This window comes from Podarcis melisellensis (genome assembly GCF_964234715.1).
Source record: "Podarcis melisellensis genome assembly, chromosome: 8".
In the NCBI taxonomy this organism is placed as follows: domain Eukaryota; kingdom Metazoa; phylum Chordata; class Lepidosauria; order Squamata; family Lacertidae; genus Podarcis; species Podarcis melisellensis.
The window spans coordinates 79336897-79355183 of record NC_138540.1 but is presented as its reverse complement, the minus strand read 5'-3'; the positions used below and the strand labels follow the sequence as shown (position 1 = coordinate 79355183).

Sequence of the window (18287 nt, the reverse complement as noted above, 5' to 3'; positions counted from 1 at the left end):
ACCACCAGCAGTTTGAAAGCACGTCAAAGTGCAAGTAGATAAATAGGTACCGCTCTGGTGGGAAGGTAAATGGCGTTTCCCTGCACTGCTCTGGTTCACCAGAAGCGGCTTAGTCATGCTGGCCACATGACCCGGAAGCTGTACGCTGGGTCCCTTGGCCAATAAAGCGAGATGAGCACCATGTCCCCAGAGTCGGTCACAACTGGACCTAATGGTCAGGGGTCCTTTTTACCACTGTCTCAGCAACAGAGTGACACGTAGCCAGTAGCCTGCTGCTATGAGCACTCTATGGCTGTTGCGTTGTGCAATAGGTGCAGCTTCCAGACCTGATGCAAAGGCAGCCCCACTGCATGTTGCCATAATCAAGTCTAGAAGTTACCAGTGCATGAACCACTGTGTCCAAGCTGCCAAGCAATTGACCTATCTCCAAGACTCAGAAATCACTCAGTCATAAGCCTCCAGCTTTTCACGGTTCAAGCTCAGTTTGTTGGCTGTTATACACCATGGCATCCAAGCACCAATCCAGAGTTTGCGTTATGGAGTTTCTAGGGCTGGGTATCTTCAACATATGTGTTATGTACTGAGTTGAATAGGATCCAAAATACAGCAGTCTGATTGGTCCTAGAACAACAGGATTCAGAATGCAGCAGTCTGATATGTCCTAGAGCAATGCAGCAGTATGATTGGTCTGCAGGAGCCACCCAATCCAGCTCCAGATGGAAGTGAATCCACAACCTGATTGGCCTACAGGAGAATTCCAGAATTAGCCAATCATGTGCAGCCAATTGTGTAAATAATGTATATAAAGCAGATACTTTGGGGGAAAATTCATTCCTCCTCACCACTATGAGCTGATTAAAGAGCATGAAATCCACTCTCGACTCTGAGTATATTTCAATATGGATGACACTTCACTCCAAAACTCCAAATGATCGTTTCCAACAGCTTCATATTGATGTTCAATAGACACTGCACACCCTCCAACATTCCTCAGATGAAAATAGGGACATTCTTCCTTTCAGGGTATTCTCACAACGTTACACCTAAGAGCATAAAGATCCCTTGCTTTGGAATTTTGCTGATCAATATCCCCAGCCAGATGGGTTCTGGACTCTTGGAAAAGTCAGTCTGATTTTTTATTTTTAAAAAATCATTATATAACATGTCCCAAAGACCTTACCCTCCCTGCAGGTCCACCCCATGTGACAGAATGACCCCTTGCAATGTTTACATTTCCAAAACTTATTGGGCACATTCTTATACATTCGAGCTAACCTCTTTGTGTTGAATGGTTTATTTAAACATTAAGGTTTATTATTGTTTCACAAGATGCATATCTCTTTAAAAGCCAGAGTAGATATCATGGCCTAGTTTTACAGCTGTGAAACAGTATAGCAGGTGCTGTTAAGTTGTGTTAATTAAGCTGCATCAGCAATTGGATATAGTATATAAAGAGCAGTGTGTACCTCTCTCAGTACTCTGGTGAATGGGTCATACTTATAGATTTAATGTAAGAGGAGTTTTTGTTTTTGTAATTAAAGCCAAGCAAAAGATTTTTTTGTGTTTCTCTGTTGTTTCCTGAATGTGTGGTCTCCCTAGCATGCTTTCTGCAGCACAATTAATCTGCTATATAGGCAACACTTTGAGGTTAAATACCATTGGTACATCATCTTATAATAATTCTCTCTTACAATAAACATGTCTAAATAAGAATGTGAAAAAGAAGATAGTGAGGGAAGAGGACATGAGCCCAATGTCACTCTCTTCACCCCCTCCATTGTGATTACCAACATCTGGGAGTCTCATTCTTCTTAGAAGAAAAACAGCCGCAGTAAAAGATCGTCCCTTAAATCCGCAAGCTTCTCTGGACAGAGGCCTGCAACCCCACCCCCTGCTCTTAAGTGTAACCAACTTATGTTAAAGAACAAGTGGACCAGTTCTTTACCCCAAAGACAAGTGCATTTAATGGGACTGAGGAAATCTAGATTGTGAGTCACTGTGCATTTTATAACTGTACAATAAAGGAAATTCTGGAGAGACATTTGTCCCCCTTTCAAAAAAGTTCATGCTGTCAGGGAAACTGCCTTGGCTTCCAAAAACATAATCCAATTTCAGTGCTGTAACCTGATGGGACTCGTTTCCCCACATCCAGGGTTGAGAAATTGAGGCTGGAACAGATTAGGAGGGACGTGTCCTGAAGAGTTCTTGGAAGGGGGAAGAGATTTAACTGGTTTTCAACACTGTGCTTTACATTACCTTATAGCATGATTAGAATTCTAGCAATTTGTGACACTGTCCTGAACACGTTGTTCCGGGGTCCTGGCAAAGTGCTTCTTGCAATTTTCTATAAATTAATCCAACTTTGTGCATCAGTTCCTTGCTCGACCCAGAACTCCTTCCTGCCTCTTCAGCTCTCTAGAATGATGAAGACACTCCTGATCTCCTGCCTCCTCTTGACCCTTCTGAATCCAGGTGAGCAGAACCACAACTGCTGTGCTGATCATCCTGTTTGCAGGAAGGAACTAAGTGGGGGGTCAGCCATTAAAGCAGGAGAAGAAAGGAACAAGGAGTTGTGGTTCCTTTGAAAGGGAGAGGAATAAAGCACAAGGCCAAACTACAAGGGAACCTCCATGATAGATTTTTCTTCTTCCCAATATTCAATTTTTATTTAACCAAATGCGTACAGAGAGGTGGGGTATTCCCAAGTACATTGGGGGAGCAAGAGAGGCAGTAGCTCACTCTTTGATAAACCAGAATACTAGCTTATATCTAAAGCAAAGAGTAAGTTTCTTGCATTTGAAAAAACTTATGATAGGAGACAATGTATATGATAGGAGACGATCTCATATTTTGGAGTGGAATTATCCTACCCAAATTCAATGTTTTAGTTTGCTGGTGTTACACTCCACCCCAATCTCTGAGTGGAGTCAGGTTTTAGGGGTACCAGATGCACTTATCAGAGCCTTTACTATGTTTGCTGGAGCTGATGCGAGTTGTAGTACAACAACTTCAGGAGGGTTAAAGGTTTCCCCACACCTTCTCTACTGGTCCTCTCCCTCAGCCTGCAGGAGCCATCATGGAAAATCATACTCTGGTCAATGCAAGGCCCACCCCCATTCACAGAGTTTAAGAACTACAGAGGGAATATATATAGAAAGCATTACATAGATGAACAATGGCCCATCAAGTCCAGCATCTTGTGCTTGCCATGGGTCCTATGGGAAGCCCGAAAGTAGGACCTGAGTGCAACAGCTCCCTTTCCAGAAACTAGTATTCAGATGAATAGTGCCTCCAATGTTGGAGAAAGAATATATCAATTGAGGATGGTAACCATTAATTTATCTATTCCGCTTTTGAAGCTATCCAAGTTGGTGGCCTTTGCTGCCTCTCGTAAGATGGGGTTTGTAACAGAAAGTGTTGTATTTCTGTACCTTGACACAGACCTATTCCCCCTACATAGTTGCTAAGGATTTATAAACCCATTACTCCCTGTCTGCAGTGGCATCTCTGATATGTGAGTCTTGTTGGAACAGTGAAGGAATAGATTGCCGCCGCCAGACTGAGCTGTGTGATGAGTCCAGTGACCAGTCCTGCATGTCTGTTGTTGGAGTTGGCCAAATGCGTAAGTGAGAACTTTCAATCTTTTTGACCACTAAAACGTAAACCCCTAGACTCACTTTCTAAGGCCACATCTTAGCCACAAGCCACGGAATATGACTTTTCATAAAGAGTTGTTCTAAGTTCTGCATTGCCTGTAGGAGCAGGGAAGAAATTCAAGACAGTTCATATTTAAAGGCGCGTTTACTCAATTGGCAGAGCAAAACAAAGCCATCCTTCAGAATCTGCCCTTCTCCCATTTTTGCAATTCAGTTGTCCAGCCATGTAATCAGTAGACAAATGCACATACTAGGGTAAAGTGTGCATAGAATAACCTACAACAAAATCAAGCAACAGCCACATAATTGATATAAAAACAACAAGCCAAACAATATCCCAACTCAAGTGTCTGTCCAGCAGCCTCAGCTTTTGTAGTTGGAGTCAGTCTGTCGGTTCCCATCTCCTAGGCCAAGTGAAAAATGACCTGCAAGGCAGAGAGCTAGTCCACCAGGATTCACAGCCAAGATGGTCAATAAACTTCCTGCCCCCCCCCACGGGAGAAACCATGACTGCTTAAATCAGTATAACCCTGCAGATAGGGCCTAAGAGTGAAAATAACATTCAGACTAAATGTTGATTGGGGGGGGGGGAGTTGGAAACTGATATGAAAATGTGGAGAAATGAATTTAAAATAAGAAACCAAGAGAAACTGACACTGACATATTGCCCCTTCCGCTGTGGGTAAAAGCCTCAGTGCCTAGGGCTTGCCGATCGAAAGGTCGGCGGTTCGAATCCCCCGGCGGGGTGCGCTCCCGTTGCTCGGTCCCAGCGCCTGCCAACCTAGCAGTTCGAAAGCACCCTCGGGTGCAAGTAGATAAATAGGGACCGCTTTCTAGCGGGAAGGTAAACGGCGTTTCCGTGTGCAGCTCTGGCTCGCCAGAGCAGCGATGTCACGCTGGCCACGTGACCCGGAAGTGTCTTCGGACAGCGCTGGCCCCTGGCCTCTTGAGTGAGATGGGCGCACAACCCCAGAGTCTGGCAAGACTGGCCCGTACGGGCAGGGGTACCTTTACCTTTACCTTTTTAAATTGCCTGCGGTACATGCTCCCTTTATGAGCTCCAGCATCGACTCTCATTGGTCCAGTTATGTGGGCAGCAACAAAACTTATTTCATTGATGTATTGCTTCCCACGAAGCCTTCTGAACTGATCCCATTCAGTAAGGAGAAGGGTGGTAGAAACCTCTGGAGGGCCAAATGTTCTCCATTCCTGACTCACATTCAACAATTAGATAAAACTGGAGAAATCTCTTTCTGCTCCAAGCAGGGCCAGCTCAAGACAACTGGATACCTGAGGAAAACCATGAAATGTTCCCCACCCCACAGAAACGGAATAAAGGGTGACTGAAGATTAGGCCTGGGTGATTTATTGACATATCGCCGCAGGACCGGTATGAGGGGCAGACCGTGATGAAAGCTTCACTCAGCAGTAAATTGGTGGGGGAAATCGTGCCGATCCTGAGTCCCTCTGCCTCCAGCACCCAGCACACTGAGGGAAAAAACAAAACAAGCTGCAGCAGGGAGCTGAAGGCAGAGGGACTCAGGAGGGGTGTCAGTTTCATCAATGACATATCACTGAGTGAAATCATCATCATGGTCTGTCCCTCATACCATCAGGGGGAGAAACAAGATGAATGACAAGGGTTATAAAACTTGTTCATCCCTCCTTCCCTCCTTAATCTGCTTGGGTTAAGAGCACACCGCTGCCCTTGCCTCAGCCAAACAGTTTTGCAGAAATCCCAACCCACCACTGGCTCACACTGCTCCCCCTCCCCAGCTGCAAGAGCCATGACCCTGCTCCTGCTTGCACACGAGTAGGAGAGGTATCCCAGCTGTTCACCTGGTGTACAATGGGCTCCAGCTGTTCACCTGTACAATGGGCTCCATCACGCTTTCCCATTGTGGGGGTCATGGCTGCCCACTGCTCAGTGTAGAAGCTTGAAGGAGCCCCCATCTTACACGAGCCAGTGGTGAGGTGCACGCTCTGGGTGGAGGTCTTGGCTGCCACCTGGCTGCCTTTTTCACCACAGTTGGAAAGACGGAGGCCACCCTCCCGGTCGAAGATAGCCTGGCAGCGCAGGCAGCCAAGCTCTGCAAGTGAAGATAGAGTGAGGCAAAGATTGAGTGAGTTTGAATCCTGTGCCTTGTGGATTTCACTTGGGAGGGTGGGCTGCATCTTTCCTCCTGGAGAGAATGACCACCCCTCGAGAAAAGAGGCTGTGTGCCTCCACGGACACCAGCGAAGGTGGAGGGAGCCTCAGAAAGGAGCTCTGAGGTCCCTGCCATGAATGACAGGGGCATTGGGTGGCTCAAATGGGGGAGAGGAACTGACGAAGAAGTGGCAGATCTTGCCTTCAAGTTACACACCACAGCTTCAAAGGCAGCAACATCAGGCAATTCTTTACTTGGTGGTCAGATCTGCTGCCCCTGTGGATCCTGCCACCTAAGGTGATAATCATTGCTTTCCTCATGAGTGCGCCAGCCCTATCTCCAGGTCTAGTTATTTCCTTCCTATTCTTTTTTACTAGTTTACACGATCCCAATGGTTCTCAAGTCCTGCATCAAGACAGAGTTGTGTGATGCAAACTATTCCAGTGGCTCCCTAATGGATTTAATTTACATCTACAGCAAGATGTCTTGCTGCAAGACAGATATGTGCAACAGCGGACCTCCCGAAAGTAAGTATCATCATCAGGAAAGATGGTTTCACAAAACTCAAGCAATGAGAGAAGTCAAAGAAAGACAAACAAGTTTTGGGCAGTATCCTGATGTCAGAGACTGGCTAGACAAGGAGGAGTGGTGGCAGCCAGTTGCTCCAGCAGGTGCCTGAGGGTGGCACTAGGAAAGAAGATTTCAAACCTGATTCAGACTGGTGGGACAGGGAGGAGCCACCGACAGATGGAACTAGCAGGGAAGCATTGGAGCCATAGTATGGGGGTGGAGGGAAATAATACAACAAAACCCAAAATCCCAATAAGATTACTAGAACAACATGCAGCATTCATTAGCAAAAATTACAAGGGAGTGTCACAGTTTTACCTTAGTCCTAGAAATACCCCTCCCATAATGTTACTCACAGTTCCTCTCCTGCAGCAGCTTCTGGTGTTTACATCCTATGCTTTCCTCCAAAACTCGAGCTCCCGCTCACCATTTTAGCCTCAAAATATCCAGTAAAATACGTTAAGCTGAGAGATGATTCCAGCCCCAGGCCACTCAGCAAGTGTCATGGCTACAGTGGAATTTGAACCCTGGTCTCCTAGATTCTAGTCCAACCCTCTAACCACTACACCTCACTGGCTCATTGGTTTCCCAGAGTTCTAGCCCCCAAACCTACACCAACCCACTTTCTTTGATGCATTTGCATTTGTAGAGATATTTTTAGTGGGACAGGCCCCTGTCCTTCCTGTGTGAGAGGGAACTGATATATAACCCCTCTTAAAGGGGTTATATATATGGGTCTCATTGGCCCTACACTGAAAGGTTGTCAGTGAACTACCCTGTGTGTGGGGATATGGGCTTGGCTGCCTGCTACACATATGTCTCGCAGAGCACCCTCCTATCCCATTTACCTTGATGAGCCCCAGTTCCCCCCGGTTGGGGAGCCAGGAGGGATACACGCCCAAGACCTAAGCCAAGGTCTTCCTACATAAAATTGTGGCCTAATTTTAATTCCATATAACGTTGTCAGAGATCCTGCTTTTTACATCTTACCTTTTCCTCCAAAGTGCTGGAGGTGGCGTGTCTGGCTCTCCTGCTCACCATTTTAGCCTCAAACACCCATGTGAAATAAATCAGACTAAGGGGCAGTGTCTGGCCCCAGGTCACCCAGCAAGTGTCGTGGCTCAAGTACAGATTTGAACTCTAGTCTCCTCCTACCCTTGTTCTTGATGGAGATGTTCACTCACTCCTCCTTCCTTGGTGGGAGGCGGCACCATTTTGTGGTTCGCCTTAGTATTCCCAACACCCTGGTGTATGCTTTTATTGAAAGCACTATAGCAACACTAGGACAAAGAATTATGTGAGAGGTAGTTTATTAAGGGTGCTGAGAATTTATAGGAAAACCCCTATCCCCCTCACAGAGTAATGGATTAGCAATCAAACCCCACACAATAGCTCTTATTACCTACTATCTTTATTGAAATCATTATTATCTTTATGAAATCATTATTTTACCTAGAACTAAGCACATCTTTTTCCAGAAGAGATTTTTTAAAGGATAAAACTGCTGAGAGCTTTCTTTCTCTTTCTCTTTCTCGCTCTAAGAAAGAGGGCCAATTTGTAGAATTTTATCATCGTTTGTGGCTACCATTTTGTCTCTCAGAATGCCCCCCAATGCTGCTCAGTGCTAAGCCCAATTGCTTAAAGTGGTATCCCTGTGCTTGAAATGTATGCTGTGAATGTGGCCCTAGTCAAAATCTCTTGCCCCATGCCTTAATGTAGCCCTGGATGAATGGAGCATGGCTGAAGCACTCTGCTTGGAGAAGTGCTGGAAGGTGGTAGGCATCGCTCTTTGAAGGAAGAGAACAATTACTGCCCCTTACATACAGCAAGTTGTGGTTTGCATCTGCCAAAGAAATACATTGACCCCCAACTTGGGGTGGTGGGGTGATTGTTTTACAGTTCCTGAGCATGAGAATAGGAAGAAGAATGGGCTGAAGTGCCCGGCTTGCTTCGAATCCCACACAGATGTGTGCGAGTACATCAGTACCGTCAGCTGTAGAAATGAGGAGGATCAATGCTTCAACTTTGGGCTTCATTTTACTTTCGGTGAGCCTTGTATGATGGAATGTAGTTGCGCGGCTATACCCTCCCCCCCACAGGTGAGACAAATAAAGACACGGGACACGAATATTTGGGTTAATGGGCGAAAAATGGCCACAACTTTATTGATTACAGGTAAGAGAGGTATTGGCATTTAGGCATTGGCCCCTAACCGACTATCCGGTCTAACCGGGAAGGGTTAAACACCGACAGGGGGAGCTATCCTGAGATGCATATCCCTAGGCGCTCCCCGAGGGGTTACCGCTCGGGGGCGCGCTTTAGGCCCTAGCCTCCGTAGGTTTCGGACGAGGCGTCGCCCCTCGGAGTCCTTTAACGAACTACCCTTCAAGCTTTGGGGGAGGTGATGGCGTTCCTCCCCCCCATCCTCATTTGCATAACAATACCCCGGCCAATGCCTACCGCCACATGAGCCGGATAACCCGGCTCGCCGCCAATACCCTCAGACCTGTAACCAATCCCTAATTCCCTGAAATATATCCGCCAACCAAATGTCATTGCCAGCATCGGATAGATGCACGCCATCCCAACGGTAAAGCGTATCCCTGTTATGCTGAATTTCGGGGTGCATGATGACCCGACCACCCCAAGAATTCACTCTGCGCGCGACCGTACGCTCCACGATCCTCCTGGCCTTGTCCACGGCCGCGGGCTTTTTCGCATCCCGCCAAACCCGCCTTTCCAGCAATGATGACCAAATTATTGTGATTTCCCCGTGGGCTGCCCTCAATGACTCCAGGTCATTGACAATGCTCCACAATAAATCAACCCCTTTCCTGTGAACAAGGTCATTCTCGCCCAGTTGAATGACCAAGGCGTCAGGGGACCCCTCCATTGCAATTCTCCTGGATATGGCTGGGAAGAATTCCTCCCAGCGCATGCCACGCCTAGAGATCCATGACACTTTGACATTGCCCGGCAGTTGGAGGTCAGCATCCCCACGCCTACGGTCCGCCGTCGCTTCGCCCAATGCACGATGCTGTGGCCGATAATCCACAGACTCACCACATTTGTTCCTAGAATGAGAGAATAAGAGAAGGAAGGGTCAGGAGGGGAGGGTAGGCAGGGGAGTAAACGAAAAGGGATATTAACAAGGCTTCCGGATGTAACCCTTATAGGCGTTGGATTTCCACCGACCCAGATCCATAATCCTCTCCGCCGGTAAGCCCATATGGGCGGCGGTGGTAGCGGCCCCGATGCGAAAGGAGTGGGCGGCATACTCCTCATGCGGTAGCCCAATAGCTGTGATCGCTTTGCGCATAACCCTCGTGAACTGATGCTTTGACAAAGGGGAACCGTCAGCATGTAAGAAAAAGGGGCCACTCGACTTCGGTCTTACACACAGATATTTCCTGGCATCCTTAACCGGGCAAGGGCCGTCCATCTGAGTTGCCTGGAGGCGGACCAGAGCTCCCTTGCCGAGCTGATCAGTCTTGGAACTACGGATCTTTAATATTACGTGCGAGCTGGCCACCGTTACATCTTCCAACAGCAAACCCCTATTGGACGCGCAGCCCACACAGACCACCTCGCCTATGCGCAAGGCACCGAAGAATGCGAAGGAGAATGCTGCCGAGAATAATCTGGCTTCATATCTAGACCAACAAAGGGTCCTCAGCTTAATGCGGATACGTGCGAGTATGTCTAGGGTAATGGGCCTCCGGGTGTCTAGGTTGCAAGGCGTAGACCTCCGCCAACCTTCGAGCATTTTACGTACAACGAAGTGAGAGCAGGGGTCAACGGAAAACAATGCTTTCGAAAAGAAGGATATTGCTGCCGAATGGATATTAAGGGTTTTGGGGGCCCGGCCTAAATCGCGTAGGTGAACCATGTATTCTATGACTTCCGATTTGGATGGCGGCCTGCCCGGCTTGAAGCGCTCCTTTTTTCTGCAGAAGGATGTAAAATCTAGCCAGGCTTTATTATATGACCTTAGAGTAGAAGGTGCCAGCGCGGATAATACTCCCTTTATTGCTTCTCGTTGCCAATACTCCAGAGGTGCTCCGGAAACGGTTGCGGCTGCAGCTGCGCATCCGGCGCTAATAAGCGAAAGCGTTCCATCTGGAAACGAGATAAAGCATCCGCGATGTTATTATCTATTCCCGGGACAAACTTAGCTGAAGCGTGGAGGTTCAAGCGCAGGCAAGCAAGGACGAAATAACGCAACAGGGACGCCACTCTAGGAGAGTGAGCCGACTGCTTATTCAATACCGAAACAACTGCTAAGTTATCCGTCCAGAAGCACACTCTGCGGTTTCTGAACTGGGCCTCCCATAAGTGGATAGCGACTACGATAGGGAAGAACTCCAGAAATGTCAAATCGCGCAGGATTGGTTTACCTTGCCATGCGGCAGGCCATCGCTGGGCACACCACTGACCCCTGAAGAATACGCCGAAACCTAAGGACCCAGCTGCGTCCGAATGTACCTGGAAATCAGACTGCAGGGCCAGGAAATCCTGCCACAATGATACTCCGTTGAAACCATCTAAAAATTGCAACCAGACCTGAAGGTCCGCTTTCACAGCCTTAGAAAGGCGTACCCTATGGTGTGGTGAACGTAAACCCGCAGACAATTTAGCCAGACGGCCGCAAAAGGGGCGGCCAGGGGAAACTACTCGGCATGCGAAGTTAAGGTGGCCCAGGAGGGATTGGATCTGCCTCAGGGTGACCTTCTTTAAAGGCAGCATTTGGCCAATAACCTCCCTTAAGGCCGCCAACTTTTCGGCTGGTAGGCGCGAAGTTTGGGCAAGCGTGTCAAGCTCGATACCCAGGTAAGTCATGGTCGTGACTGGGCCCTCGGTCTTCTCGTTGGCCAAAGGGACCCCCAGGTCTCCAGCTAAGGACTCGAAGGCCCGGAGCAGGGTTTTGCACTCTTCCGCGCTCCCCGCGGCCAAAATAAAATCATCGAGATAGTGACTCACCCCCTCGGTACCCGTCCTGAATTTTAGAGCCCATTCCAAGAACGTGCTAAAGGTCTCAAAAGCAGCACAGGCGATAGAACACCCCATGGGCATCGCTTTATCTATAAAATAAGCTCCCTGGAATTGGAAACCCAACCAACGATAGTCATCTGGGTGAACAGGCAGTAGGCGAAATGCTGACTCAATGTCGCATTTTGCCATAAAGGCACCCCTACCAGAACTCCTTACCATCCTGACAGCCTGGTCGAAAGAAGCGTACTTTACCGTGCACATTTCCTGAGGAATGGCGTCGTTGACCGAGGCTCCCTTGGGATAGGACAAGTTATGAATCATTCGAAACTCCCCGGGGGCCTTCTTTGGGACGATACCGAGAGGGGAAATATGTAATTTATCAATGGGAGGTATCGCGAATGGGCCGGCGACCCTCCCGGCGGCAATCTCCTTTTGAATTTTCCTTGAAGCAATATCGGGTCTTTCCAGAACTGATTTTTGGTTAGGTGGACAACCGGCATTGGGGGCAAAAGCAACAGGGATTCTGAAACCTTGTGAAAACCCCTCCTCCAAAAGATGGGCAGCTTGTCTATTTGGGTACAACTTCAAGAGTGATCTGAGGGGCTGTAATTTAACCGGGGAGTAGGCCAGACTGAGGGAAGCGTTAGTACCGAACTCCAGTTTGCCCTTGGGTGGAACCTGTAGATCCGGCAGGGGGACCTCGATTACCCCGGGTGAGGTGACCCCTGCCTCCACGAAAGGGCTGCTGCTTCCCTTTGTAGCAGTTAATGGCGGGGTGGCCGCCTAGGCACTTATCGCATTCGTGCAGGTACTTACAGGCGGCGCGCTGACAGGTACCCCTGTTGAAGTCCCAGCACTGTCTGCGGCGTTGAGGCTCCACCTTACCAGTTTTAGCCTGCTCAGAGGTCTTCTTTTCGATATTAGGCCCCACATGCTCTAACCAGCAGTTATTGTCCTTTTGATCCCAACGCGTTGAAGACAATTGCGAGGCATTCCTCCGAAATTCCTCATCATACGCGAAGGCAGCCTCATCTCCAGCCAGCTCCCGCGCTCTCCTGATGTGCGCCAGGTAAGATGCGAGGTGCATACCTCGTTTGGGATAACATCCCGAAACTACTGCCATAAAAACTTGATACCCGTTAAGCCAGTTCTCAAAAGTTCGCTCAACCCTGGGGGTCCTATACCTCTTTTTCCCGTAGTATTTTCTTTTCTCCCCTTTTCCCTTGACCTGAGCCGGAGGAACCAGCGAAAACATGTCAACGTAATCGCCATTCAATATCTTGTTCCTCTTCCTCTTAGAGAGGTGATTACCCAGAATAAAGTCAGTGGCACAGTGGGTTGCGACTTTAACGTCCTGGACTAGAGCCCCATCCTTCCAATCTAGAGTGCCATTGAAGGCCTTCCGGTGTGAATTGGCCCTCCTTTCATGGATCCACAGGGGGGCTCCCGTGTCCTCGCCTTCCCCCCAGTAGGTCTCCATCGGAGCATCACTGTCCCCGTCAGAAGAAGACGTACCTGTCTCATCCTCGGAGTCAGAAGTGTCCTTCTTCTTGTTCTTCTTGGAGCGATGCTTCTTCTTAGCCTTTCGCTTACCGCCCCGTGAGGCACCGACACCTGGGGCCGGGTCATCGACAGCCGTGGCTGCCTGCTGCGCGGGCAGCTCCTCATCAGATGACGTCCCCTCCGAGGAGCTTTGTGGCCCCGGGTTGTCCTGAAAAAGGCTAGGAACATCGATTACCTCCTGCCGTGGTGCAGCGTTAGAGGCCGCAGGAGGCCTGGCCTTCTGTGAATTGGCCCTTGCCTTTTGCGCGGGTGCCTTGCCCCTCTGCGTACCTGATTTTGATCTTTGTGCACGCGCAGTTTGCAAACGTGTCCGGGGCCTACTGGCAGCCTGCTGATTGGCGCTAGCAGCCTGCTGATTGGAGCTAGCAGCACTAGTGGAGGGGCCATCCTGACCCTGTAGACTGGGAGGGGTGTCAGGTATGCAATCCTGTGACACCTCTACAATGTTTGGCGAAGGAGTTATAGGATTCCTGCACTGGGAATAGAAATATTGTAGAGCAGTAAAGAGCTGGGCTACGGCCTGTGGATTACAAGGACCCGTTGGCACCAAAATGTTACCCGGCGGAGGTGCAAGGGGATTGGCGTTGCCCTCCATGACAAGGTAGCAGACTAGATTGCCGAAGGGATGCTAATTTATACAGGCGTGCCAACTGCTGACACGTGGTTCAGCGCACCCAAATCTACCGTCGCTGAGCTTCCAACTTTTGACAAGAAACTTGCTTTAATTAACCAACCTGCTAACCTATCACCCTGCTCGCCTTGTCTTGATCCAACAAACTCACGAATGTATTCTTATTGCTAAAATTTATATTTATTTAATCAAATGTATGCTTGATCCCTTTATTTAGTATTTATTTATTTATTTATCTATTTATTTATCTATTTATTTATTTATTTATTTTTAATATATTTTATTTTTTTTAAATTTTTTTTACTATTATTGTTTTTTATTTTATCAAATAACTACTATTATAAGGTATAACGTATAATGATGCTATTATAAAAAGCTAAAAGGCGTAAGGTTTACAGTTACTATAGAAAGAGGTCAAAATCCCCAGCTGCAAGCTATGCTAAATGCAGTAAATGCTGAGCAGCTGTGAGCCAACAAATGAACTGACTGGCACAAAAGATCTGAATAAATCTAATAAAAGAACAGAGATGTCAATCCCCAGCTGCAAGCAATGCTAAATTCAGTAAACGCTGGGCAGCTGTGAGCTAAGCAAACAATAGACTGGCACAAGAAATGCGCAAGAAAATCAAATAAAAAAACTGTAAATAGCCGTGAAAATTGGCAGGTTGAAAAGCCTCAGAACAAACAGCAGCAAATGCTAAGATCCACCAAATTTAAAGGGCAATATGAACCGGATCTGAGAGACTGAACAAGGCTAAAGTACAAAGCTGGCTTGCAGCACCACGTACAAGCGATAAAAAGGAAACAAATCAATTAAGCCCAGCAGATAAATCAAAACTTCCAGGCAAAATAGCAAAGGAAGGTGCACTGAAGCTCAGTGTATTCCCATCTAGGATTGCCCCACCTAAAATGGCCGCTGGGATAGCCACGTGGTGCTCACAAAATGGCGGCCGGCACAACCGATTACCACGGCAACCAGGACGCCGGAAACACTAACGAAGTATCTACCACAGCGCACACGCGGGTTTAAATGCCGCTAAAATTGGGCTGCTCAGAAACAAGCTGAGGTAGAGACCCCCCCACAGGATGAGATACAAAGTGAAGGGAAGAGAAGACGAGGAAGCGGAAGTACAGAGAGCTATAATACCAATGGTAAGGCAAGGAAGCAGGTTACAGAGGCTACAAGAACAGTGGGGGCGAAGGAGCGAACTTCCCGCACCCGTAGGCCCTCCCTCTCAGGGGCCGCTAGAGCTCCCGGGGCTCCCCCTGCTCCCTCCCCCTCTTAGGCTTTAATCGCTGATAAAAACCTTCCGTGAGCGCTGCAGCAGCTCACGCACGACGATCCTACAGAGAGGCTAGAAAGAGTAGATGCCGGAAGGCGTCTGCCGAAGCGCCCGCTCGTGATCGCTGAACCGGGCGCGCAGACGGCTGTGGGGGATGGAAATCCCCGACGCGATGATCAGCAAGCAAAGTACGGCAGCGAGCGGAGGAGCGACGAAACCTCGCTGGCTGCAAAGAAGAAAAGGGGCGAGCCGAGGGCTGCCCCGACCTTAAGTGGCCTCTTGAAGGCCCGCCCCCGTCACCAGCCGATTGGCTGGTGCTCCGGGGCTATGCTAATTAAGGGAATCCCCGCGTCCCGCGAGGCTGGAGCCAGCCCCGCGGGAGTGTAGGCGGGGTCGGGAGCCCGCAACCCCCCCTCCTCCTGATTATCGGAAGGGGCATTGGGGCCCATCTATACTATGCATTTAAAGCAGTATCACACCACTTTGAGCAGTCATGGCTTCCTCTAAAAGACGCTAGGGTACTTAGTTTATTAAGGGTTCTGAAGTTTATTAGGAGACCCACGTTATGTACTGAGCTTAGATCCTAGAACAATAGGCAAGTAGGATCCAAGATGGGAGCACCCTGATTGGTCTGCAGGAGCCGCCCAATCTGGCTCCAGAAGGAAGTGAATCAGCGAGCTGATTGGCCTGCAGCAGCAGCCCAATCAGGCTCCAGGAGGAGAGTTGAATCAGCCAATCACGCAGGACCCATTGTGTAAATAATGTATATATAGCCACTCCCTGTTCATCATGAGCTGATATAAAGAGCATGAAATCAACACTCAACTCCGATGATATTTCAGGTTTTATCTGCTTTTATTGCTAATGTAAATATTTCTTGTAAACCCCTAGCAGTTTTTACTGCAATCAAACAATATATAGATTTTGTTAAATAAAAATACATCTTAAAATTTGTACTTTCATTTGTAAGAGGAGGAAGGATGGAGACCCACAGGCCCAAGATCCAAGGTCATCCCTCTATGACTCTCTTTCTCTAGCCCTTTGGATCCTACTTAGCCACACCTCCTCTCCCTAGGCCACGCCCCTCACTAGCCCCACTTCATAGCCTACCTGTATGCTTTGGCCTGGCTGGGTTGTTGCCCCTGAACTCTTGGTTACCTGGAGGGAGGACAAAGAGGGGGATTTGAATGTATCTAGAAAATAGCCTGCCGTGTAAAGGTGAATTTTACATATGTTTCCATTGGCATGTGCACCTCCCAGAAGGTCGCCCAGAGTCAAAAAAGGGTCTTGGTCTGAAAGAAAGCTGCCCACCCTTCTGTTTGAGGGGGAGGGTTTTGGATTCCAAAAGCAAATGTGTGTGTTTTTTTCCTAACAGGGGGAGCTGACATATTGGGTGCTATCCGAGGCTGCGCAACAGCTTCTTTCTGTAACCAGACTGATTGGTTGTTTGAATTTCTTTTGGAAAGATTCAGTATTGCGGTCACTCATGCAGAGTGCACCAAAGCAGTGGAGGACGATGCCAATGAGCTTGTAGCTGAGGGAAGGCAAACCTCCACAGCCCAGAAGAACCCACCATTTATGGAAATTGGCGGCCTAGTGGTTGAAGAGGGGAGGTCTCAGCCTGAGGACTCCCAGGCTTTCTTTCCAGAAGTCTAGAAGCTCCTCCTCAAAGACAGGCTGTATTTGACTTTCATGTGCAAATGAAGCCATTGAATCATGTCCAAAATAAATATATATGGCAAATAATGTGTCTTCTATCATTTATTCAAATGCATCATTTGTTGGAAAAAATAATAGTGCTTGGAGATAGGAGATATATTTCTGGAGTGAAATCCCTAGCCAGATTTCTATGTCCAATTTTAATCAATAAAGTGTCAACTTTGGGCTCCCTTGTTGTCAGGGATGGTGCATCCCATTTTGCCACTTGAGGTGAAATGGGGAATGGCACAGCAGCCGTGCTGTGTAACTCACACGAAAGCATCCCTTCCCTAGGTTGCGTGGCAACAGCACAAACTGGCATGGCGGCAGCAAGTTCTGGTTAGGTTTCATGAGATTTTGGCGAGAGCTTGCTGGAAAATGGTGCTGATGCCAGTGCATCAGATTTTCAATCTGTGCTGGAATGTAAACAGACATGTTGAAGGAAGGTGAGGACAGGTGACCCCACCTAGGCCCGAAGTCACCCCCCCCAAAGCAGGCTCAAAGCTTCTCAAAGCTTTTCAAAATCATTTTCTCAGCAGCTAAAAGGCATTAGCTCATTTGCTCTGCTGTAACAAAGGTAGCTGAATAGAACAATTTCTCAGGCCAGTTGACCTCGCTAAAAGAACAGAACTGACTCTTATCTCATTCAGTTGCAACATGTTGGACCTGCTGAAACCCCTTGGCTTCTCACCCCCTTTCCTGGGAAGAGTCCACAATAGTCCCAAAGATAGGAGCTTTCTGTTCATGCTCAGAGGAACTCATGGGCAGGACTCCTGGAGGAGGAGGAGAAAGGGGAGGGAACTAGAAGGGGAATATATGCTCTGTGCAAATGACTGTGAACCCGTGCTTGTTTTGTGAGTTATCACACTTGCTCCTTCTACCAGTTCATGGATGGTAGAAATAAAGCTTTTTCTCTGAAACTATTCCTTGAGTGTCTGTTGACTTCCCTTTCCCGGGCACAATATTTTTCTCACCCGAATGCAAAGCCTCATAAGGCTACAATGTGGCATGTAACAATCCCACATATCTGCAGCAAAAGGTGGAATAGAATTCCAAATACGTACACCTTCCTGGGGTCATGTCTAGTTTGGTCAGATGAGCAGTTATCACCTGAGTTGTTGAACTAAATGACGGGGGGGGGGGGGCTCCCTTACAGCTCTATGTGTGGTGATCAACCCCCCCCCCCCACTACCCCTGAAAATTCCCAGTGTGTTCACTACTTCTTACTGTTGTTATTGACTATCTGTTTCTCACCTTAAAGTCTCAGGATGGATTGTGGGATTAAAGCATAAGATTCAGAACAGTTTTAAGCAATTTGCAATCAGAGAAATAAGGTGGGTTCTAAAAATACATAAAAATTGATAAACGTTTTCATTCCTTTCTCATAACACTAGAATCCGTGGGCAGCCAATGAAACTGAATGTTGGAAGATTCGAAACAGATGGAAGAAAATGCTCCTTGAAATAGCACATGGTTAAACTCTGGAATTCGCTCACAGGAAGCAACTTGGATTTGCTTGACTGAGGATTAGAGAAAAAGGAATCATGGAGGATAAGGCTATCAATGGCTGCTATCCCACTTGGCCATATCCTACCCCAGCTGTTGGAGATAGTATTCCTTTGAATATCAACTGCTGGGAATCACAAGGGGGGGGGGGAGAGTGGTGTCACTATCCAGTCCTGCTTTTAGGCTTTGCACAGGCATCGCCCAGCTGTGAGTCGTGAAGGCCGCTTCCTGCAAGGCC

At 48.0% G+C, this 18287-nt stretch overlaps 1 protein-coding gene across 1 annotated transcript; it reads left to right on the top strand.

The window, feature by feature from the left end:
• Positions 1–2368: 2368 nt before the first annotated feature.
• On the top strand, positions 2369–16579 carry LOC309376232 (phospholipase A2 inhibitor NAI-like). The gene is made up of 5 exons (XM_081922507.1): positions 2369–2472; positions 3500–3622; positions 6184–6333; positions 8276–8422; positions 16221–16579. The coding sequence occupies exons 1-5, from the start codon at positions 2421–2423 to the stop codon at positions 16499–16501; spliced, it is 753 nt and encodes a 250-aa protein (XP_081778633.1). The 5' UTR covers positions 2369–2420; the 3' UTR covers positions 16502–16579.
• Positions 16580–18287: the final 1708 nt, after the last annotated feature.